Consider the following 24,634-nt stretch of genomic DNA (forward strand, 5'->3'; position numbering starts at 1 on the left):
AGGCAGGAGAATCACTTGAACCCTGGAGGTAGAGGTTGCAGTGAGCCAAGATCATTCCACTGCACTCCAACCTAGGCAACAGAGCAAGACTCCATCTCAGGGAAAAAAAAGAAAAGAAAAAACAGAAGCTCCCATTCAGCATTGCTACCTTGGTTTTGAATAAGAATAGATAGCTATGAATCATCTAATACTGGAGAACAGACTACAGCACAAAAGATAAACAAAAAATCAACAACTGAACTTGAAGAAACAAATTAGGCAACAACACAGAACTGTGAAGATAATAATTCAACTTATTAAAGTGAAGGGTGAAGATACTGTGTTCATAAAACAAATTTTAAAACATGATTGGCAAAATCAAAATATCATTAGATGTGCTAGAAAAAAAGCTTTATCCCAGGGACCTCCAGCTCCGAAAAAGAGAAAGAAAGAAAACTCGAAAATATGAGAAAAGGGGCTGGGCATGGTGGCTCACTCCTGTAATCCCAACAATTTGGGAGGCCAAGGCTGGCAGATCGCTTGAGGGCAGGAGTTCGAGACCAACCTGAGGAACATGGTGAAACCCCATCTCTACTAAAAATACAAAAATTAGCTGGGCATGGTGGTGGTGTATGCCTGTAATTCCAGCTGCTTGAGAGGCTGAGGCATGAAAATTGGTTGAACCTGGTAGACGGAGGTTGCAGTGAGCCAAGATCATGCAACTGCACTCCAGCCTAGGTAACAGTGCAGACTCCATCTCCAAAAAAAAATTAATTAATTAAAAATAAATAAATAAATATACATACATACATATATATACATATATATATATAGGCAGGAAACAAAGACAACAAAGGAGATCTAACACACAAGCAATAGAAATACTAGAATAGAAAAAAAGAAAAAGAAAATTAGAGGAAAAAAGTCTCAGCTACAAATGTAGACAAATTAGGCCAGGCATGGTGACTCACACCTGTAATCACAGAACTTTGGGAGGCGGAGGCGGGTGAATCACCTGAGATCAGGAGTTTGAGACCAGCCCGGCCAACATCGTGAAACCCCGTCTCTACAAAAAATACAAAAATTAGCCAGGCAAACTTGGAGAAAAAAATAAAACAAGTCTATAATGAATACATCAGTATGTATATTTCTACAACCTTCTGTGAGAAGTACTGTAGCATAAAGTCCCAAAAGCAGAATGCTGGCTCAAAGGGTAGGTACACATTGCAATTTGATTGATTTTTCTGGTTATATGAATACTCTGACAAGAAGAGTATCTATTTCTCCATCCAATACTGGATATTAAGACAAGAACTGGCCAGGCACAGTGGCTCACACCTGTAATCCCAGCACTTTGGGAGGCTGAGGTGGGTGGATCACCTGAGGTTGGGAGTTTGAGACCAGCATGACCAACATGGAAAAACTTCATCTCTACTAAAAATACAAAATTAGCCCAGCGTGGTGGTACATGCCTGTAATACCAGCTACTCAGAGGGCTAAGGAAGAAGACTCACTTGAACCTGGGAGGTGGAGGTTGTGGTGAGCTGAGATCACGCCATTGCACTCCAGCCTGGGCAACAAGGGCAAAACACCATCTCAAAAAAGAAAAAAAAAAAAAAAAAAGACAGGATTCTCTCCCCTTTAACTCTTATAGGCCAGAACCTTTCCTATTTATCCCTTTCTCATGGTTGCTGCAAACTGCTCTTAAATCGGTTTGCTTCACGACAAATAATGAGTATATAAAAAAAGCTTTCCTATTCTCTGTCTGGTGTTCCATGTAAAAGTCCGAGGTTAACTCAGAATAGCCACCCTTGCTCAGAGTCTGAGCAAAAAAAAAGAAAAAGCATGTAATCAAAAATTTCATTTAAGGTCAATTGCAATTAAGATATTACTCAGCTGGGCATGGTGGCTCACGCCCGTAATCCCAGAATTTTGGGAGGCCAAGACAGGAGGATCGCTTGCGATTAGCAGTTTTTGACTAACCTGGTCAACATGGAAAAACCCTGTCTCCATAAAAAAATACAAAAATTAGCCAGGTGTGGGTGCGTGAGCCTGTAATTCCAGCTATTTGGGAGGCTAAGATTGGTGCAGTAACTGAGCCTGGGAGGTAGAGGCTGCAGTGTGCAGTGATTGTGCCACTACACGCCAGCTTGGATGACAGAATGAGTAAGACCCTGTCTCAAAAAAAAAAAAAAAAATTATACAGGCTGGGCACGCAGTGGCTAACGCCTGTAATCCCAGCACTTTGGGAGGCCGAGGCAGACAGATCACCTGAGGTCAGGAGTTTGAGACCAGCCTGACCAACGTGGTGAAACCCCTGTCTCAACTAAAAAATACAAAAAAATTAGCTGTGTGTGGTGGTGCATGTCTGTAATCTCAGCTACTCGGGAGGCTGAGGCAGGAGAATAACTTGAACCCAGAAGGCAGAGTTGCAGTGAGCAGAGATCACACCAATGCACTCCAGCCTGGGTAGCAACAGTGAAACTCCAGCTCAAAAACAAAAAATAAAAAAGAAGAGATTATTGAAATATCTGTTGATGGCTTATTTCTTTAAGGAACAAAAGTAAAATTAAATGTAAACTCTATACAAAGTTCAAATCCTGAATGGTTACTGGATACAGTGTTCCATAGTAAACATTAAAAAAAAAAAGACAATAGATCTTCAAGAATCTTATAATCTAAAATGAAGTCTAAATAGAACCATCGAGGCCTGCTGTGGTGGCTCACACCTGTAATCCCAGCAATTTGGGAGGCCAAAGCAGGCAGATCATTTGAGGTCAGGAGATCGAAACCAGTCTAGCCAACATGGTGAAATGCATCTCTACTAAAAATACAAAAATTAGCCAGGCATGGGGGTGCTTTCCTGTAACCTCAGCCACTCAGGAGGCTGAGGTAGGAGAACTGCATGAACCCCGGATGCAGAGGTTGCAGTGAACCGAGAATGTGCCACTGCACTCCAGCCTGGGCGACAGAGCATGGCAGGAGGATCGCTTGAGGCCAGCAAAATAAAATGAAATAAAATAAAAATAGGTAAACAAACAGTACCACCTAGACAAATTTTCCATAAGATCCAAGATCCTTATAGGCTTCTTGTGATACTTTCACAATTGAATTAAGGCAATGCCTCATTTTGGAGGACAGAAAATCATGTAGAAGTGACGTGGCATCACTTAAACCAGAAAAAGTTTGCTAGAAATTGTGGTTACAGTCACACTTCTATATAGAGATGATGATAGCATCTGTATTCTAGGATCCTAACATAACAACTATTTGTTTTTCTTGTGACAGAGTCTTGCTCTATCACCCAGGCTGGAGTGCAGTGGTGCAGTCTCAGCTCACTGCAACCTCCACCTTCCAGGTTCAAGAGATTCTCCTACCTCAGCCTCCTGAGTAGCTGGGATTAAAGGTGTCCGCCACCACTCCTGGCTAATTTTTGTATTTTTAGTAGAGATGGGGTTTCACCATATTGGCCAGACTGATCTTGAACTCCTGACCCCAGGTGATCTACCTGCTGCCGCCTCCCAAAGTGCTAGGATTCAGGCACAAGCCACTGCGCCCGGCCTCAAACCTAACAGTTAAAAAGGGAAAGAGGCGGGGCGCAGTGGCTCATGCCTGTAATCCCAGCACTTTGGGAGGCTGAGGGAGGCAGATCACTTGAGACCAGGAGTTCGAGACCAGCAAGGCCAATATGGCAAAACCCCGTCTCTACTAAAAATAAAAAAATAGGCTGGATGCAGAGGCTCACACCTGTAATCCCAACCCTTTGGGAGGCCACGGTGGGTGCATCATCTGAGGTCAGGAGTTTGAAACCAGCCTGACCAACATGGTGAAACCCTGTCTCTACTAAAAATACAAAAAGTAGCCAGGCATGGTGGCACATACCTGTATTCCCAGCTACTCGGGAAGCTGAGGTTGGAGAATTGATCAAACCCAGGAGGTGGAGGTTGCAATGAGCAAAGAGCATGCCATTGCACTCCAGCCTGGGTGACAAGAGCAAAACTCCATCTCAAAAATAGATAAAATAAAATAAAATAATTAGCCGGGCATGGTGGTACAAATCTCTAGTCCCAGTTACTCAAGAATTACTTGAACCCAGGAGGCAGAGGTTGCAATCAGCTAAGATGACACTACCGCATTCCAGTGTGGGTGACAGAGTGAATCTCAAAAACACACAGAAAAGGAAAAGAATGCAAGGCTTTCTCTGAAGCACTCTAGAGCTTGCTCAAACACTACATACACCTGTATCTTTAAGGTCTGTCCTACTACTGCCACCAGATTAAGGTTCTGAATAGCTTCTCTGGCCTTTCTTAAAAAAGTAGAGTCAGCTGGACACAATGGCTCACACTCGTTATCCCAACACTTTGGGAGGTCAAGGCAGGATGAGCACTTAAGGCAGGATGATCGAGACCAGCCTGGGCAACATAGGGAGACCCTGTCTCTACAAAACAAATTTAAAAATTAAAAATGAGCCAGGTGTGGTGGTAAATAGCTCTGGTCGTAGCTGCTCAGGAGGCTAAGGTAGGAGGACTGCTTGGGCCCAGGAAGCCGAGGCTGCAGTGAGCTGTGTGTGCTGCTGCACTCCAGCCTGGGCAACAGAGTGAGATTCTGTCTCAAAAAAATTATAAAAATAAAAAGTATACCATGGTTCAGCAATGAAGAGACAGAATTCTCAACAGTGACACTCTGAACCAGGTCCAGATTTACCGACGTGGGTATAATGGGCTTCTCTACCACCACTCACTCCTTGCAGCAAGATAAACTTGGAGAATAAGTAATCATGTCTAAAAAAATCCTTACAGTAGGGCAAACTGAGTCCAATAATCGGCAGGTACCTATGGAAATGTTTTTAAGACACACTAAAGCATAACTTCAAAGGCTGCAGTCCAGGCCACAAGGTTGGCAAGCAGTAAAGAATTGGCTCTTTTAAAATATGACTTAACTTGCTGCACCACAACTGGGAATAGGCATGGATCATTACAAGTACCAATGCTCTAATTAGCAGCTTTCAGAAATCCAGAGTTTGTGTATTTGAGATGTGGAAAAACTGATGCTGGACCAGATAAACTACCCATCCATAAACATAGGCAGCAATCACCCAGTCAAGTATTTCCTAGTTCCTAATATAAACTTATCATTGTAACATTACCTATTAGTGTAATAGTATAGGTTATATGCTTAAATAGGTTTTTTACTTAATTCTATCCATTTGACTTGAGCATCTAAGTTGAAGAATTACGTGAAAAAAAAAAAAAAACAGAAATCAGAGAGTCCACCTAATTAACAAATTATTGAGAAGTTTTCCATCTCTGATGTTTTTTAACACTTACAGTTATATACTCATGATAATACCACATTTCTAGGTCTTGCACAGTGACTCATGCCTATAATCCCAGCACTTTGGGAGGCCAAGGCGGGAAGATCAACTGGGGTCAGGAGTTTGAGACCAGCCTGGCCAACATAGTGAAACCCTGTCTCTACTAAAAACACAAAACCTAGCTGGCTGTGATGGTGTGCACTGGTAATCCCAGCTACCAGTTGCTTAATCGTTGTGTGTTTCAGTCTCCTAGTCTGCAAAACGGGGCTAATAACAGGACCTACTTCACAAGATGTATGCACAACAATCAGAATAGTACCTAGAAATCCTACCCAGTTCATTAAATTTTAGTTTTTGTTTTGTTTTGTTTTTTGAAACAGAGTTTTGCTCTTGTCATCCAGTCTAGAGTGCAATGGTACAATCTCAGCTCACTACAACCTCCACCTCCTGGGTTCAAGCAATTCTCCTGCCTCAGCCTCCAGAGTAGTTGGAATTACAGGCGTGCTTCACATGCCCAGTTAATTTTTGTATTTTTAGTAGATACAGTGTTTTCACCATGTTGGTCAGGCTGGTCTTGAACTCCTGACCTCAGGTGACAGGGTCTTGCTCTGTCACCCAGGCTAAAGTACAATGTCAATCATGGCTCATTACAGCCTTGAACTCCCAGGCTCAAGCCATTCTTCTACCTGAGCTTCCCGAGTGTGCCTGGGAACACGGGCATACGCTACCATGCTACCATGCTAATTTTTGTATTATTTATAGAGACAGTGTGTCCTAATGCTGCCCAGGCTGGTCTTTAACTACTAGGCTCATGTAATCCTCCTACCTCAGCCTTTCAAAGTGCCAGGATTACAGGCAGAGCCACTGTACCCAGCTAAATATTAGAATTTTTTTAAAGCCAAATTCACTATAGTACACATGAGCTATATTTAAGACTGGGTTATATATTAATATAATGAGTACAACAGCCCAAGCATCACAGAGCAGATAATCGAAGGGTAGGTTTAGAGATGAAATAAAAGACAACAGCTAAATAACCAGTATATCAGCCTTCACCAATTGTGAGGAGCTGTGTTGCCCATCTCAAATTTATAAATTTTCAGTCTATTATGAATGAATGTACAATGAAGAGATATTTGTAAATCAGATGATACAAATTTGAAGTTATTGAATATTTGTAGTAAGAAAATCTATTAACGAAGATATGAGTCATACACACTACTGAAACTGAATACAGTAAAATATATACATATGACATCTAGCAGCTGACATAACAAGGCTTATAGTGCTTTATAATGTATGCAACATATAATCTATTATTCAATTACCTCAATCACTGTGCATGAATGAAGCATGCTGCCTCTCACCTTGCCCCACAAATATGTCCCAAAGGGATAGTCACGACCCAAGCCCTATCTATCTCACAAACAAGAGATAAATCACTAACTACTCTGAAAAGTCCTGGGTCCTGTGTACTCTCTCTTCCAGTGGAATCAGAAGAAATAAAGAGTTTCCTCCCTGCGACTCTGGGAGGCATAAGCGTCTCGTGAATATTATAGTTCACAGACTACAAAGGAATTCAAGAATGCCACAGTCAGGTTCTCTTCCATGTTCCAAAGAACACCAAGGAAATTCTGGGTACTTGATAGTATCCCTGAGAGCATAACATCAGTATTCATCAAATTACCCTCCTTGTTGCCAAAGAACAATGGGGCTTTGGTAATTTTCTCCTTTTAAATCCAAAACAATTAAGACATGACTTCAACATTAGCCAAATGTCAAGAACACACTAATGTGCACTTGTTCCACATCAGCATGTGGGCTGGTTAGCAGAGCTCCATGCCTTGGCCAGGGACTGCCCCTAACCCCATTCAATGATGGGGTTAAAAATGATGGTCACAAATGAGAAAACGTGACTCTGCATTACTCCCTCTCAATTTGGAAAAAAACAAAAACAAAAAGCCCCAAATGTCTATGATTCTTCATCATAATTCAAAGAAATTACCACCCAGTAAACTCACTGAGTTTATAAGCCAGGTCCCTTGTCTCAATTATCAAGCACTTATTAAAGCTCCCTAAGCTAGAATATACTCAGGAAATGTGTTCAACAGTAACTAAACGATCATGTAGACTATGTAATTTCTATGTTCAACAAAGAAGTGTCTTGATAATTTTTTTAATATGCTCTCTCAGTCCTTATGGAAGATAAAAAAAACACCACTAGTTTTTCCATTCCAGGCAATCTGCTAAAAGAAACCAACGTTCCTTATAAACAGATTCCAAGCTATCAGGAGAGTAAATTAAAAATATACTTGCGTCTTTTAGTTACATTTTTAAAACCATTTGTCAGATTCTTGTTCTGGCAAGAGTCAAGACTGGCCACATAACTTCTTTATTTTTTATTTATTTTTTTTTTTTTTGAGATAAGATTCTCACTCTGTCGCCCAGGCTAGAGTACAGTAGTGCAATCTTAGCTCACTGCAAGCTTCACCTCCCAGGTTCCATCGATTCTCCTGCCTCAGCTTCCAGAGTAGCTGGGATTACACACATGCACCACCAGGCCCAGCTAATTTTTGTATTTTTAGTAGAGACAAAGTTTTGCCATGTTGGCTAGGCTGGTCTCGGTCTCCTGCCCTAAAGTGATCCACCTGCCTCAGCCTCCCAAAGTGTTGGGATTACAGGCATGAGCCACTGTACCCAGTGCCACATAACTTCTTGAACTTAAAATTAATCTTTATATTCTAGTGTCTCCCAATTAAGTAAGTGGAGACCATGCTTGTGTCTCACACCTGTACTCCCAGCACTTTGGGAGGCTGACGTGGGTGGTTCACTTTAGGTCAAGAGTTCGAGACCAGTCTGGCCAACATGATAAGACACCATCTCTATAAAAAATATTAAAAAATCAGCCAGGCACGATGGCACATGCCTGTAGTCCCAGCTACTTGGGAGCCTGAGGTGGGAGGATCGCTTGAGCCTGGTCAAGGCTGCAGTGAGCTATGATCATGCTACTACATTCCAGCCTAGGCAACAAAGCAGGACCCTGCACTATCAGTCAATCAATAAAAAGTGCATATGGCTCTTTAGCATCATTAGTTATACACAACTTTAAGAAAATCTCAAAATATGTTTTTATGTTCCATCTCTTTGAACAATAGTCACCTGCTCTCTATTTTTCTTTCTTGAAATAGCATTATTGGTTGATGAAAAGACTAATCCCACATTACCTGGCCTAATTGTCTTTTCCAGTACTACTTAAGTCATACAGAATATATTAACTATAGCAAATCTAACCATAGTGGTCCCTAATAAAAATCCTAAATAGTAGGCCATAGCAGAATGTGCTTATATTCCCAGCCATTCAGGACACTGAGGCAACAGGATCGCTGGAGCTCATGACAAGCCTGGGCAACATAGCCAGCTCCATATCTCTCTATTTATCTATTTATCTATCTTACCTATTTATTATTTACTTCACATAGGGTCTCGTTCTGTCCCCCAGGATAGGGTACGATGATATAATCATCGCTCAGAGCAGCCTCAAATTCCTGGGCTTAAGCAATCCCTCACCTCAGCCTCCCAATTAGCTGGGCTCACAAACTCACACCACCATGCTCAGCTAATTTGTATATTTTTGGTAGAGACAAGGTCTTGCTATATTGACTCCTGGCATCATGCAATCCTCCTCCCACCTAGGCCTCCCAAAGACTGCATCTCAATTTAGAAAACAAAACAAATAAAAACAATGATATGAAGTTTACTATGGGGGTGAGGGAGCAGATTGCGTTATTTCTGAAAAGAGTTGGAGAAAAAGAAATCACATACTTTCTGCCATGGAAGATCTCTGGATCCATTTCTATAAAAAAAGAAGTTGTGCACAAACGTACCAGGAATTGGTATGCGTGTGCTTGTGTAGGTACCAGGACCAAATTAGAGCTTTAAACAGTCTGCCAGCCAGGTGTGGTGGCTCATGCGTGTAATCCCAGCACTTTGGGAAGCCAAGGCAGGTGGATCATGAGGTCAGAAGTTCGAGACCAGCCTGACCAACATGGTGAAACCCTGTCTCTACTAAAAATACAAAAATTAGCTGGGCATGGCGGTACACATCTGTAATCCCAGCTACTCAGGAGGCTGAGACAGGAGAACTGCCTGAACCTGGGAGGCAGAGGTTGCAGTGAGCCAAGATTGTGCTGCTGCACTCCATCCTGGGTGACAGGAGACTTTGTCTCACAAAAAAAAAAAAAGGGTCTACAAACCTGTCTGAACCCAAAAAGGCAGACACAGATTCAATTCCAATGTTGGGGATAAAGAGGAGTAAGCAATTGTCGAAAAAATGCATTATATATAGTTTTTTGGACCATTAGCAGCAGAGCTGGATAAAAGAAATAGAAATAGAGATTATGAACAGAAGTTGAAGGCGTTTCTTTAACCTAAGAGGAGTGAAACACTGCACTTGTTCACATATCCTCACCCTGGTCACATGCTGCTGCTTTCATATACCACACGCTCGCCTGTGCCCTCTATTTGTGCCTCACACCCTATGGAAAGCTGAGTAAGTGCCAACTTCTCCTCAAGCTTTCCTGATGGAAGGTCAGAATCTTTTGAGCTCAAACATTTTGTTATACCTCTAAGATGCACTGATTATAGACTGCAATGAAAAACAGCTCAACAATATCTTAAATTTGATCACAACCAGATCACAGAAAACCACTATTTTTCCTCAACAGCTGCCAAAACGACAAACGAGGGGCTAGTTTTTTCGCTTTTTGACTTTTTTGCAGGAGAAAAAGAATTTAATTAACAAAAAGGTGGTCCATGTGAGAGAACCAGAGATCTTACCCAAATCAGTCACCTTTTTTCTTCACGTTTGTATGCTACCAATGCATAAATCGGACGCCATTAAGGAATAATAACGTTTTCATCCCAGTGATCCCAAAAGAAAACAAAAGCCATATATCCTATAAGGACAAGAATCACCTGCCTGGGAAGCAGAATTGGGGTTTTAACCTTTGGTTTCTAATAACTATATAATTTTTTTAGAACCTGGAAATGACAAGTATTTCCCAAAATTATGCCTGCTGGACACTGTTCTGCACCATTCTGAAAAGATATTCAAATCAATTGGGAAAGGGCATTTGTTTTACGGTTTTATTGTTTTTGTTTTTTTTTGAGATAGAGTAGCACTCTGTCATCTAGGCTGGAATGCTGTGGCACAGTGTCAGCACACTGCAACCTCTGCCTCCCAGGTTCAAGCAATTCTCCTGCCTCAGTCTGCTGAGTAGCTGAGATTACAGGCAAGTACCACCACGCCCAGCTAAATTTTTGTGTTTTTAGGAGAGACAGTGTTTCACCAGGTTGGTCAGGCTGGTCTCGAACTCCTGACCTCAAATGATCCACCTGCCTCGGCCTCCCAAAGTGCTGGGATTATAGGCGTGAGCCACTGCGCCCAGCCGGGAAAGGCCATATTAAAGCAAAGTTAAAATGGTTACTTTACTGAATAACTTTTGTGGGGCTTTAATATGCTAGTACACGCTATAAATTCCCAACCTAAAATTCGATTATGAAGCCTTTAGTAAAGTAGTTTAAGCAAGATCTTAGAAGAGTTTGGAAAACGCTTCAAATAAGTCTTTCGATTTTTCGTCACTGTAGTTCTGAGTACTTTAGTTCCTAAAAAGTTCTTACCTGATATGTGTTGCAGGCAGAGATTCATACTGGCGTGACAAAAAGAGCTCTCTATGTTTCAACTGATGTTTCTGCTTATCAGTCAAGTCAGCCTCAACTGTTATTTCAGATTCTTCCTCAATTTCTTCTACACAAATAAAATTCAAAGAATTTATTAGTACAAAGCACATTACCTGTTTGGATATTGAAACAGATCAAATCAACATTTGATTCAATATTTTCTTCAAACTAATCAATTTTAATCAGTTTTACCAGATGCAGTGGCTCATGCCTGTAATCCTAGCACTTTGGGAAGCCAAGGCTGGTGGATCACCTGAGGTCAGGAGTTCGAAATCAGCCTGGCCAACATGGTGAAACCCCGTCTCCACTAAGAATGCAAAAACTAGCCAGATGTGGTGGCAGGCGCTTGTAATCCCAGCTACTCAAGAGGCTGAAGCAGGAGGACAGCTTGAACCCGGTGGGGAGGCTGCAATGAGCCAAGATTCTGCCATGTCACTCCGGTCTGGGAGAAAGAGCAAGACTCCATCTCAAAAAAACAAACAAAAAAATTAAACATTTATCTTGTCAGTTCAACTATAACCATAAAATTATCGCCAAAGGAAGAAAAAACTCCAACTTAAAAATGGCAGATGGTACCCCCAAAATATACGCAAGTATTATATATCAATTTAAAAATTAATTCACTTTTTTTTGGAGACAGAGTTTGTTCCATCACCCAGGCTGGAGTACAGTGGTGTAACTTGAGCTCACTGCAACCTCCACCATCCAGGTTCAAGCAATTCTCGTGCCTTAGCCTCCCAGATTACAGGTGCCCATCACCAAACCTGGCTAATTTTTTGTATTTTTAGTAGAAACAGGGTTACAACATGTTGACCAGGCTAGTCTCGAACTCCTAAGCTCAAGTGATCTGCCCACTTTGGCCTTCCAAAGTGCTGGGATTACAGGCGTGAGCCACCACACCTGGCCTCACAGAAGGCATTTTATCAAATAGAATGCCCTCATTGAAGCAGTTCTTTATGAATAACGTGAGGGGGATAAATGGACTAAGTACCAGATCTTTTCTACTTTCAAACTTTTAAAACTGAACTGAAAATGAACCTTAAACAGTAACTTCGAAAAAGACTCACCTAGCTCAAAGCAAGAATAAATCAGTCTAAAATTCTTTGGATGTTCTTTTTAATGAACTACTCAAAGAGAAATACAGCACTAAAAGAGCCATTTACTTGCAGGTCTAGTAACACTTTACCAGTGAAGATCAATAAAGTTACTGCTGCATTGGCACTATTAGCATTAGAAAATATCACATACAAAATTATACTCTTTACCTATTTAGGATTTGACAAATTGTTGTTACATAAGACACAGCTAGCTGAATTCTAATACATACCCTATAGAGCTAAAACAGCAACCAGTTCTACAAGTAATAGTAATAGTAAATCTTACGTTCTTATAAGACCCCTTGGTTCACTGTGAAAAGAACCAAAATCACCAAAATCCAACCTAACCAAAGACAGAAATCACCACAATGGCATCTATCATGATGATCACTAATAATAACTACTTTTTGAAATTTACCAGTTAAATTGCATTTCTGTATTTGTATAATTTTTTTTTCTTTGAGATGGAATTTTACTCTGTCATCTAAGCTGGAGTGCAGTGGCACAATCTCGGCTCACTACAACCTCCATCTCCCAGGTTCAAGCGATTCTTCTGCCTCAGCCTCCTGAGTAGCTGGAATTACAGGTGCGTACCACCAAACCTGGCTAATTTTTATATTTTTAGTAGAGACGGGATTTCACCATGTTGACCAGGTTGGTCTTGAACTCCTAACATCAGGTGATCTGCCTGCCTCAACCTCCCAAAGTACCAGGATTACAGGCGTGAGCCACCGCACCCAGCCCTGTATACATTTGCACTGGCTTCTACGCAGAAATGAATTAAGTCCTATGCCGTAAAAATCCTAAATCATTAAACGACAGTGTTAAGAACCAGCATTTAGACAATGAAAACTTTTTAAAAACTAAATATAACTACCATCATCAAAAATCATGTACATGGTACTATCTTCATTATTTTTTTTTTTTAAAAGATGAGGTTTTGGCCAGGTGTGGTGGCTCACACCTGTAATCCCAGCACTTTGGGAGGCCAAGGTGGGCGGATCACCTGAGGTTGGGAGTTCGAGACCAGCCTGACCAACATGGAGAAACCCCATCTCTACTAAAAATACAAAATTACCCGGGTGTGGTGGCACATGCCTGTAACCCCAGTTACTCAGGAGGCTGAGGCAGGAGAATCGCTTGAACCTGGGAGGCGGAGGTTGCGGTGAGCCAAGATCGAACCATTGGCATTCCAGCCTGGGCAACGAGAGTGAAACTCCATCTCAAAAAAAAAAAAAAAGAGATGAGGTCTCACCAGTTGCCCCAGGCTAGCCTCAAACTCCTGGGCTCAGGCAATCCTCCCATTTCAGCCTCCCAAGTAGCTGAGATTACAGGTGCAAGCCACAACCCCATGGTGGTATCCATCTTCCCATAATTTTTTAAAACCATTTTTACCAAGCTTGATTAAACTTGCTATCTTCTAAAAGTTATTAAAGTAGAAGTCAAGTACTACAGAAGACATTATATACCAAATTATTTACTAAATATTACATTAGTAATTAACAATAGTATAATTAGTAATAATGTAATTTCTAATTTTTTTTATTAAATACTGCTTATTAAATATTTACTGTATGTTCTTTATAGTTGGAAAAGTTTTAGTATACATAGTTTATTAACAGTAAGGCACTGGGACCAGGGAGGGAAGAAAAGGTACAGAAGAAAACGATAAAGGTAATATTGAAGTTTTAAAGATATCAGCTGGGCACAGTTGCTCACATCTATAACCCTAGCATTTTGGGAGGCCAATGTGGGAAGAATCACTTGAGCCCAGGACTTCGAGACCAGCATGGGCAACAGAGTGAGACCCATCTCTACAAATGAAAAGACCCATCTCTACCCAAAAAAAAAAAAAAGGGCTGGGTGCAGTGGCTCACGCCTTTAACCCCAGCACTTTGGGAGGCAGAGGCATGTGGATCACCTGAGGATGGGAGTTCAAGACCAGCCTGACCGACATAGAGAAACCCTGTCTCTACTAAAAATACAAAATTAGCCAGGCATGGTAGCACATGCCTATAATCCCAGCTACTCAGGAGGCTGAGGCAGAGAATCACTTGAACCCAGGAGGTGGAGGCTGTGGTGAGCCAAAATCACGCCATTACACTCCAACCTGGACAATAAGAGCAAAACACTGTCTCAAAAAAAAAAAAATTCAAAAATTAGCTGGACGGGGCAGTGTGCACCTGTAGTCCCAGCTACTCAGGAGGCTAAGGTACAAGGATCACTTGAGCCTGTGAGGTCAAGGCTACAGACAGCCAAGGCCACATCACTGCACTCTAGCCTGAAGGACAGAGTGAGACATCATCTTTTTTTAAAAAAAAAAAAAAAAAAAGTATAACTCAATCAAGACAGTTGCAGGTGGGCCAAAAAAAAAAAAAGAAGGGGGCTGGGTGCGGTGGCTCAAGCCTGTAATCCCAGCATTTTGGGAGGCCGAGGCGGGTGGATCACAAGGTCAAGAGATCGAGACCATCTTGGTCAACATGGTGAAACTCCGTCTCTACTAAAAATACAAAAAATTAGCTGGGCATGGTGGCACGTGCCTGTAATCTCAGCTACTCAGGACGCTGAGGCAGGAGAATTGCCTGAACCCAGGAGGTGGAGGTTGCAGTGAGCCGAGATCGCGCCTTTGCACTCCAGCCTGGGTAACATGAGCGAAAAAAAAAGAAGGAAAAAAGTTATCTTATATATAGACATAGCTATCTTTAAAATTTCAAATATAACAAAAGACATCAGTATGGCAATATATTTTGTTTTAGCTGTATGTGACATATAATGTATAACCCAGGAAGGCTCCTACATATTTCAAAGTTTTAGATTACAGTATGAGAAAAAAGTCAAGGCCCCAACAGCTCTGCAAGTCCAGTTACACATGCCGGCTGAGAAGAGATGGGATCAGGCTAGCACAATGTCCAGGGAGCAGGGTTAGAGAAGAAATCTATCTAGCTGAGTAATCTGAAGTACCTGAGCATCCAGCTATGGGATATGGGAGATTAGTTAGTCTCAGCAGCAGCTTTCAGCAACACTCAATTGGAGACAAAGCATGTCATATAAAAGGCAAAAGAAGGTAACTGATGAATTAAGGTAGCTGAGCAATGAGAGACAGAACCCATGAAACGTGAAGCCATTACTAATTCTAGGTACTCACCTGAAACTAGGTATTTTTCATAACAGAACAGAATTTTAATTTCTACACATTAGTTTGTGGAGGAGGAGGAATAGGAAGGAGGTGAGTCTTCCACAGATTATTCTCAAACATCCTTAGGTCTCTATTTTAATGAAATAGCACCCACTATGATCAAGTGTTAGTTGATATAAGCCATACAGAAAAGCAGGTGATTAAAAAAAATTGTCTAGTCCAGGTGCGGTGCCTCACACCTGTAATCCCAGCCAGCACTTTGGAAGGCCAAGGCAGGTGAGTTCAAGACCAACCTGGCCAACATGGCAAAACCCTGACTCTATTAAAAATACAAAAATTAGCTGGGTGCAGTGGAGTGCACCTGTAGTCCCAGCTACTCGGGAGGCTGAGACAGAATAATTGCTTGAACCCAGGAGGTGGAGGTTGCAGTGAGCTGAGATCATACTACTGCACTCCAGCCTGGATCACAAAGCAAGACTCCATCTCAAAGAAAAAAATTGTCCACAGATGCATTTAACAAGTACCCAAATGTGTGAAGGCATATTATCATGCTGAAAATATGCTAGATATTGATGCAACTGCCTGGTAAGAAAGAAAAAGTCCTCAGGGGAAAAAGCAATGTATTTTTTCTGTTTTCTGAGACAGGTTCAATCATGGCTCACTGCAGCCTTGACTTCCCGGAGCTCAATGATCCTTCCACCTCAGCCTCCCGAGTAGCGGGGACTATATGTGCACACTACCACGCCTGGTTAATTTTTTTTCTATTTGTAGAGACGGGGTTTCAGCATGTTGCCCAGGCTGGTTTCGAACTCCTGAGCTCAAGCAATCTGTCCGCCTCGGTGTGAGATAAATAGAATATTAGAGTGGATGAAGAGTAAAGAGAATTAAGAAGATAAATTTAAAGTTGGACAGGCCAGGTGTGATGGCTCATGCCTGTAATCCCAGCACCTTGGGAGGCTGAGGTAAGCAGATCACTTGAGCCCAGAAGTTCAAGATCACCCTGGGCAACATATCTACAAAAAATACAGAAATTAGCCAAGCCTGTGATCCCAGCTACTCAGAGACTGATGTAGGAGGATTGCTCCAGCCCAGGAAGTAGAGGTTGCCATGAGCCAGGACTGCACTCTAGCTTGGGCGACACAGCAAAACCCTATCTCAAAATAAATCAGTAAATAAAGTTGAACAATGCCTCTGAGCCAGAGTCATGAGACTCTCACCAAACTTCAGGGGGAGACTATCTTTGCTACAAAGCAGCACCCAGACTCACTTAAGGTACTTCACAGTATGCCTTGCACTACAGTTTTCTGATTTCACTGTATCCCTTGAGAACAATGACAGGTCACTTATCTTTGTATCCACCCTTTTTACTTGTGGGGTAAAAGTGAATCTCAAGCAACATTCAGAGCAGATAAAGTAAGAATTATCAGGCAACACTAAATTCAGCAGCTGCAAGGACAGACTCACAAAGTTACAACATAAAACACTGCAAAACATAAACATCAGCAAGTTACTGTAATTTGAATGTGAAAATGTTATTTTTCACATTTCATTCCAGTGCTTTTCAAACTTCTTTCAAGATCTAACACAAACGAGACTGAACTTAAGAGTTACACTTGAATTCAAGGTCTGGTTCTGTAACCTCCTAGTTGCATGAACTTGGGCAAATAATTTACTCTTTACAATCTTCAATTTCTTCATCTGTAAAATGTATTTATAATTCCTCCCTCATAAGATTATTCTGAGTAATAAGATGACGCACATATATTTGCTCAGCACAGTGCCTAACACAGTGCTAGATAAAAGCAGCTTTACCATTTTACGTTAGTTTTAATATCATTTCCTTTGACATTGGAAAATAATTCTAATATCCTTAAAAAAATGCTTTCTAATTAAGAAAGTAAATCATATTAAAATTAAAACAAATTTAAGTCAGGCACAGTGGCTTATGTCTATAATCCCAACACTTTGCCTGAGTCTAGGAGTTTGAGACCAGCCTAGACAACATACCAAGATCCTATTTCTATAAAAAGAAAAAAAAAATTATTCTCATTTTTTTTTTTTGTAAACAAACAAAAACAGATAACCAGACACACTTCGTTCGACTGATCCAGAATGAGAAGTTCTGGGGTACAGTTATAACAGTCATAATAAGAATCATTATTATAAAACCCTAATTTTAAAACCTTTTTTGGCAGAACACCTATGTCAGTAGTTCCAACTTTTCAGTCTAAGGACTCCTTTATACCCTTAAATCCTATTGAGGACCTCAAAAAGCTTTCATTTATGTGATTAATATCTACAAACAGTTACTGTCTTAGAATTTTAAAAGCAGATTTTTTTTTTTGAGGCAGAGTTTTGCTCTTGTTGCCCAGGCTAGAGTGCTATGGCACAATATTGGCTCACCACAACCTCTGCCTCTCAGCTTCAAGTGATTCTCCTGCCTCAGCCTCCAGAGTAGCTGGAATTACAGGCATGCACACCACGCTCAGCTAATTTCGTGTTTTTAGTAGAGACGAAGTTTCACCCTGTCAGTCAGGCTGATCTCGAACCCCCAACCTCAGGTGATCCGCCTGACTTGGCCTTCCAAAATGCTGGGATTACAGGCATGAGCCATCACACCCAGCCAAGCAGAAATTTTTATCACACAAAAAAAATACAAGTATATATTACATTAGCCAGGAGGGCAAAAATGTCATCAACAGTGGAAAATTCTGCAATATACTCATGGAAAATTCTGGAAATTTCTCGAAAGTTCCAGATTTTTCTGCAATTTACTCATTATAGAATCAGCAAAACAGTTAAATGACAGCTTATTACTATCATTATGAAAACTGTGAGGCTAGGCACGGTGGCTCATGCCTGTAATCCCAGCACTTTGAGAGGCCGAGGCGGGTGGCTCACCTGAGGTGGGGAGTTCAAGACCAGCCTGACCAACATGGAGAAACCCCATCTCTACTAAAAATACAAAATTAGCCAGGCGTGGCAGTGTATGCCTGTAAGCCCAGGTACTCAGGAGGCTGAGGCAGAAGAATCCCAGGAGGCGGAGGTTGTGATGAGCGGAGATCGTGCCACTGTACTCCAACCTGGGCAATAAGAGCAAAACTCCATCTCAAAAAAAAAAAACAAAAAAAACCTGTGTTGACCTCATAGACCCCCTGGAAAGGATTTCAGGAACTGCTAAACTGAATGCAAAAGAAATCTTACCTGAAAGTATACATTACATGAAAACCAAAAACTGGCTAAAGTAAGAATTTTTTCCTTTATTGACTTTAAGAAATTTATCACAGACATTTTACATTCATATTGTGAGGTACAATGACTTGTAAGTTATTCCATAGCAAATCAGGATCCCATCATAAATTTAAGCTATTTCTGCTTTATATTTATTCAAAGAAACTGCATCTGGCAAAAGCTGCCCCTATACTGTAATAAATTCAAAGTCCATCTGGAATTTTACATGGTCTAAATATGCTACTATACTATTTTTCATTTGCAATCAATTTTAAAACAAAATAATCAGAACCAAATTATCTAGAGGACCATCCTCTAATTCATTATCAACACACCAGCAAGCAGCTTCCTAAAACACAATTTATGTTCCTCCTATATTGATAAAAAGGCTTCAATAACTTCCAACCAACCACCATTAGGGTAAAAACTAAACTTTCATGGCTTCTGCATCTCCTCACGATCTGCCTTGCCACATGTTTCAACAAGGACCTGTGTCCTCCCTTCCACCCTACCTCCAGGGAAAAAAAAAAAAAAAAAAAAGGAAATTTATTGATGTGCCTACCAACATGTTCCGGGGCTATCTATGAGGAAGACATAAAAGCCCTACCCTGAATTACAGTCCACACTGGATTTCAGACAAGAATATATACCTTCAGATGTAGTGAGTACTATAAAATTACGTGGCATATTCTGGAAGCATGACGGAGAAAACTGATGCAGCTTGATGAACCAGCAGAGGCTTCTCTGAAGAAATCAGTTTGCATGGACACCACAAGGGAAAGGGGGTGGATGGCTAGGCCCTGTCTTTGGTAACTAGAGAACACAACTCTGGATGAGGATAGCCCAGGTATCTGTACTTGGGCTTGGTTTAAGTGTGGGAATTTCCTGCTTTTCCCTTCACATCATGCTGACTAACTTAGCTGAAAACCTCATGAGGGAGTCGCTCTTGATTTTAAAGCTGAAAGTCCCTCATTTAGAGAACCCCTCAGTCCCCAGCAAATGAGGACAGTTGATCACCCTAGTCCTCATATTACCCAAATGAAGTGCTAAATTATGGCTTATAAAAGAAAACTTATGGTAGCATAATAGCTAAAATTTAAAAGACTGAAAATAACAAGTCTCATGAAGAACACAGACCAATCCGAGTTCTCATACATTAAAAACAGAGGAAGTGAAAAACTGGTCCAATCACTTTGGGAATCTGTTGGGCAAAATCTACTGAAGTAAAATTTCTGTGACAAGTTTCTTCCACCACATGAACCAACAATTTTACTCCTAGGTAATTACCCAAGAGAAATGAGAGCTTAAGAACACCAAAAGACCTGTACATGAATGTTCATAGCAGCTTTATTTGCAGTAGCCAAAAACTGGAAATAAGCCAAATGTTTAGTAATAGGAGAACAACTAAGGCTGGGTGCAATGGCTCAGGCCTATAATCCTAGCCCTTTGTGAAGCCTCAGGCAGGTGATAGCTTGAGCCCAAGGAGCCAGACCAGCCCGCAAAACATGATAAAACACCATCTCTTAAAAAAAATAAATAAATAAAATAAAATACAAAAATTAGGGCTGGGCACAGTGGCTCACTGCTGTAATCCCAGTACTTTGGGAGGCCGAGGCGGGTGGACCACCTTAAGTCAGGAGTTCAAGACCAGCCTGGCCAACATGGTGAGACCCCGTCTCTACTAAAAATACAAAAATTAGCCAGGCAAGATGATGCATTCCTATAATACCAGTTACTTAGAAGGCTGAGGTGGGAGAACTGCTTGAACCCAGGAGACAGAGGTTGCAGTGCCACTGCACTCCAGCCTGGGCAACAGAGTAAGACTCTGTGAGATCGGGCAAAAATAACTGGGAGTGGTGATGCACACCTGAAATGCTAACTACTCCAGAGGCTGACACAGGAGAATTACTTAAGCCTGAGAGGTGGAGGTTGCAGTGAGCTGAGATTGCAACACTTCAGTCGACCCTGGGTGACACAGCAAGACTGTCTCAAAATAAAAAAAGAAAGTCAAAACAGAAATGACAACCCAAGATCTCACCACTGCACTCAAGCCTGGGTGACAGTGCAAGACTCTGTCTCAAAAAAAAAAAAAAAATTAGACCAGGCACAGTGGCTCATGCCTGTAATCCCAGCACTTTGGGAGGCTGCGGCAGGTGGATCATGAGGTCAGGAGATTGAGACCTTCCTGGCTAACACAGTGAAACCCCATCTCTACTAAAAATACAAAAAAATTAGCCGGGTATGGTGGCACAGGCCTGCAGTCCCAGCTACTCAGGAGGCTGAGGCAGGAGAATTGCCTGAACCCAGGAGCAGGAGATTGCAGTGAGTCAAGATTGTGCCACTAGACTCCAGCCTCAGCAACAGAGAAAGACTCTGTCACAAAAAAAAAAAAAAAAATTAGGTGGGCTTGGTGGCATGTGCCTGTAGTCCCAGCTACTCAGGAGGTCAAGATGGGAGAATCCCGTTACCCTGGGAGTTTGAGACTGGCCTAGGCAATATAGTAACACCTTGTTTCAAAAAAAAAAAAAAAAGGGCCAGGCATGGTGGCTCAAGCCTGTAATCCCAGCACTTTGGGAGGCCGAGGCGGGTGGATCACGAGGTCAAGAGATTGAGACCATCCTGGTCAACATGGTGAAACCCCGTCTCTACTAAAAATACAAAAAATTAGCAAGGCATGGTGGTGCGTGCCTGTAATCCCAGCTACTCAGGAGGCTGAGGCAGGAGAATTGCCTGAACCCAGGAGGTGGAGGTTGCAGTGAGCCGAGATCGCATCATTGCACTCCAGCCTGGGTAACAAGAGTGAAACTCCATCTCAAAAAAAATAATAATAATAATTAGAGGCTGGATGTGGTGAGTCACACCTGTAATCTCAGCACTTTGGGAGGCCGAGGCAGGCGGATCACCAGGTAAGAAGTTCAAGACCAGCCTGGCCAACATAGTGAAACCCCGGTCTCTAATAAAAATACAAAAAATTAGCTGAGCGTGGTGGCAGGCACCTGTAATCCCAGCTACTCAGGAGGCTGAGGCAGGAGAATCACTTGAACCCAGGAGGCGGAGGTTGCAGTGAGCTGAGACCATGCCACTGCACTCCAGCTCCAGCCCGGGTGACAATGCGAGACTCCATCTCAAAAAAAAAAAAAAAAAACTTAGAAAGTTAGTTGTGTGGTGGCATGTACTCGCGAGAGGATTATTTGATGGAGACACTGTCTCAAAACAACAACAACAACAAAGTGACGCTCAGTGCTTACACGGTGTCGTGAATAGTATTCATTTACAAACAGTCACACTGGAAAAACTTACAGTTCATGGTGTATTGGGTAGACTACGCAAAAAGGTCTTGCCTCTATAAGAGGGAGTAATTAAGCACCAGGCTGAGCATTGCTCCATACTCACTTAACAAATCATAAATGCAACAACCAAACATCAGACTGTTTCCAAATAACTTAAACGCATCCCAGAACAAAGTTCAAGATGATTTATAAGAATAAAAAATATCGGCCGGGCCTGGTGGCTCATAACTGTAATCCTAACACTTTGAGAGGCCAAGGCAGGAGGACTACTTGAGCCCAGGAGTTGGAGACAAGCCTGTCTAATGAGGCGAAACCTCGTCTCTACTAAAAACACAAAAATTAGCTGGGCATGGTGGTATGCACCTGCAGTCCCAACTACTTGGCAGGGCTGAAACATGAGGATCACTAGAACCCGGAGGTCAAGACTGCAGTTAGCCGAGATCACGCCACTGCACTCACGTATTCAAGCCTGGGGGACAACGTGAAACATTGTCTAAAAATAATAATAGTAATAATCCAGGATGCAAAAAAAGTAAATATACAATGTCTGCCACACACCTATTAGAATGTCTAAAATTAATGGATACAAAAAAAATAGAAAAAATGAATAAGACCTACTGTTTGATGGCACAACATAGTGACTATAGGCAATAATTTAATTGTACATTTAAAAACAACTCAGAGAGTGTAGTTAGATTGTTTTTAACACAAAAAATAAATGCTTAAAGGGGATAGATACCCCATTTTCCATATTATTACTTTACATTGCATGTCTATATCAAAATATTTCATGTACCCCATAAATATATACACCTGTTATGTGTGTACCCACAAAAATTAAAATTTTTTAAATAAAAAAAAAGAACGGCTATAATTAAAAAGATTGCCTACATCAACTTTGGCCAAGAAACCAGAACTCTCCTACATGGCTAATGGGAATGTAAAATGATAAAATAATTACGGCAAACAGTTGAAAGTTAAAAAAATACGCCTCCTACATGATAAAACTCTTGTAGTACAAGCCAAGTGAAAAGAAACGCATGTCCATAAAAAGACTTGTATATGAATTTTTGTTTGTTTGTTTGTTTGTTTTGAGACGGAGTTTCGCTCTTGTCACCCAGGCTGGAGTACAATGGCGCGATCTCGGCTCACTGCAACCTCCGCCTCCTGGGTTCAGGCAATTCTCCTGCCTCAGCCTCCCAAGTAGCTGGGATTACGGACACGTGCCCCCATGCCCAGCTAATTTTTTGTATTTTTAGTAGAGACAGGGTTTCACCATGTTGACCAGGATGGTCTCAATCTCTTGACCTCATGATCCACCCGCCTCGGCCTCCCAAAGTGCTGGTATTACAGGCTTGAGCCACCGCGCCTGGCCATGAATGTTAATCTAAATTTAATAGCTAAAAACAAAAAACAACTGAAATATTTATCAACAGATGAATGGGTAAACAAGTTGGTATATCAATATAATGAAATGCTACTCAGTAATTAAAAGAAAAAATTCCATACCAGCGTGGCCAACATAGCAAAATCTCTATTGAAAATACAAAAATTAGCCGGGCGTGGTGGCACATGCCTGTAATCCCAGCTACTCAAGAGGCTAAGGCAGGAGAATCACCTGAACCCAGGAGGCAGAGGGTGCAGTGAGCCAAAATCACACTACTGTATTCCAGCCTAAGCAACAGAACAAGAATCCATCTCAAAAAAAAAGATTAAAAAATCCAGAGACAAACCCTACTCAGCAAATAAAAGATATAAAAGAAACAAATCATTAAATTGATCACGGTGGCTCACGCCTGTAATCCCAGTGCTTTGGGAAGCCAAGGCAGGCAGATTACCTGAGGTCAGGAGTTCGAGACCATCCTGGCCAACAAAGTAGAATACTATCTCTATTAAAAATTACAAAAATTAGCCAGGAATGGTGGCGCACATCCGTAGCCCCAGCTACTCAGGAAACTGAGGCAGGAGAATTGCTTGAACCCAAAAGGCAGAGGGTTACAGTGAGCTGAGATCACACCACTGTACTCCAGCCAGGGCAACAGAGCTAGACTCAGTCTCAAAACAAAACAAAGAAACATGGGCCTGAATGGGAAAGAGGATGCAAAAAAATAATTAATGAAAAGAAACATGGGCCACATATACTATAGGATGTAACCTTTTTAAACCTTTAACCAGTTTGGAAACCAAAAGTCAGAAAATGTATAGTCTACCATGGATAACATGGAAATAAGAATCAGTTGGAGGGTAAAGGATTATAACTTCATTTCCTGCAGCCATCTATCTGCTGTAGTACATTTCATTCAGGGAGCCCTTCACTAACAAATTTTTTATAATCCTCTTGTCCTTTCCTATTTACAGTTGTTTATATGAAAAGATAGATGACCATAAGCAAGTTTTTAAAAAGTCTTGAAAAGGAAAAATATGGAAAATATTTCCCTAACTGTATAGACAACAGAGTGGTCTGAAAACCACCTAAACAAAAGAAGAAATGAAACTCCTTAAGCTACAGAAACCCACCAAATGAATCAACCATATTATACCTTAATGACAAAAAGACAAAAACAGGAAATAAAATCTTTTACTTTGTTATCTTTAGGGATATCTTTCCAACATCTTAACCTTGAATAATTTTCTACCATGGTGAAATTAATTCCTGTCAAGAAATGCAGTTTCACCCACATGAATTACCACTACTCTTAAATGTAAAGCAAGTTTGGCTAGCCAGCTATTTTTATAACGTTGCTAGAAAGACTCACAAATCCCCATGAAAATATGTATGTGGCTTTAAAGACTCACAGAAGTCTTATAAACATGGACATGATGCAACACGGGCTCAGGAAAAACCTGT

General features: G+C 41.3%; 1 protein-coding gene across 5 annotated transcripts in view; it reads right to left on the reverse strand.

Moving 5' to 3' along the window:
• MTA3 (metastasis associated 1 family member 3) overlaps positions 1-24,634 on the reverse strand; it is a 274,841-nt gene that overhangs the window by 129,753 nt on the left and 120,454 nt on the right. For all 5 annotated transcript variants that reach the window (XM_078349438.1, XM_078349437.1, XM_008980775.5 and 2 more), the window contains exon 4: positions 10,973-11,099. In XM_078349438.1, coding sequence (XP_078205564.1) covers positions 10,973-11,099 — 127 coding nt within the window. The remainder of the gene's footprint in view (positions 1-10,972; positions 11,100-24,634) is intronic.

Source organism: Callithrix jacchus, chromosome 14, assembly GCF_049354715.1.
Source record: "Callithrix jacchus isolate 240 chromosome 14, calJac240_pri, whole genome shotgun sequence".
Classification (NCBI taxonomy): Eukaryota; Metazoa; Chordata; class Mammalia; order Primates; family Cebidae; genus Callithrix; species Callithrix jacchus.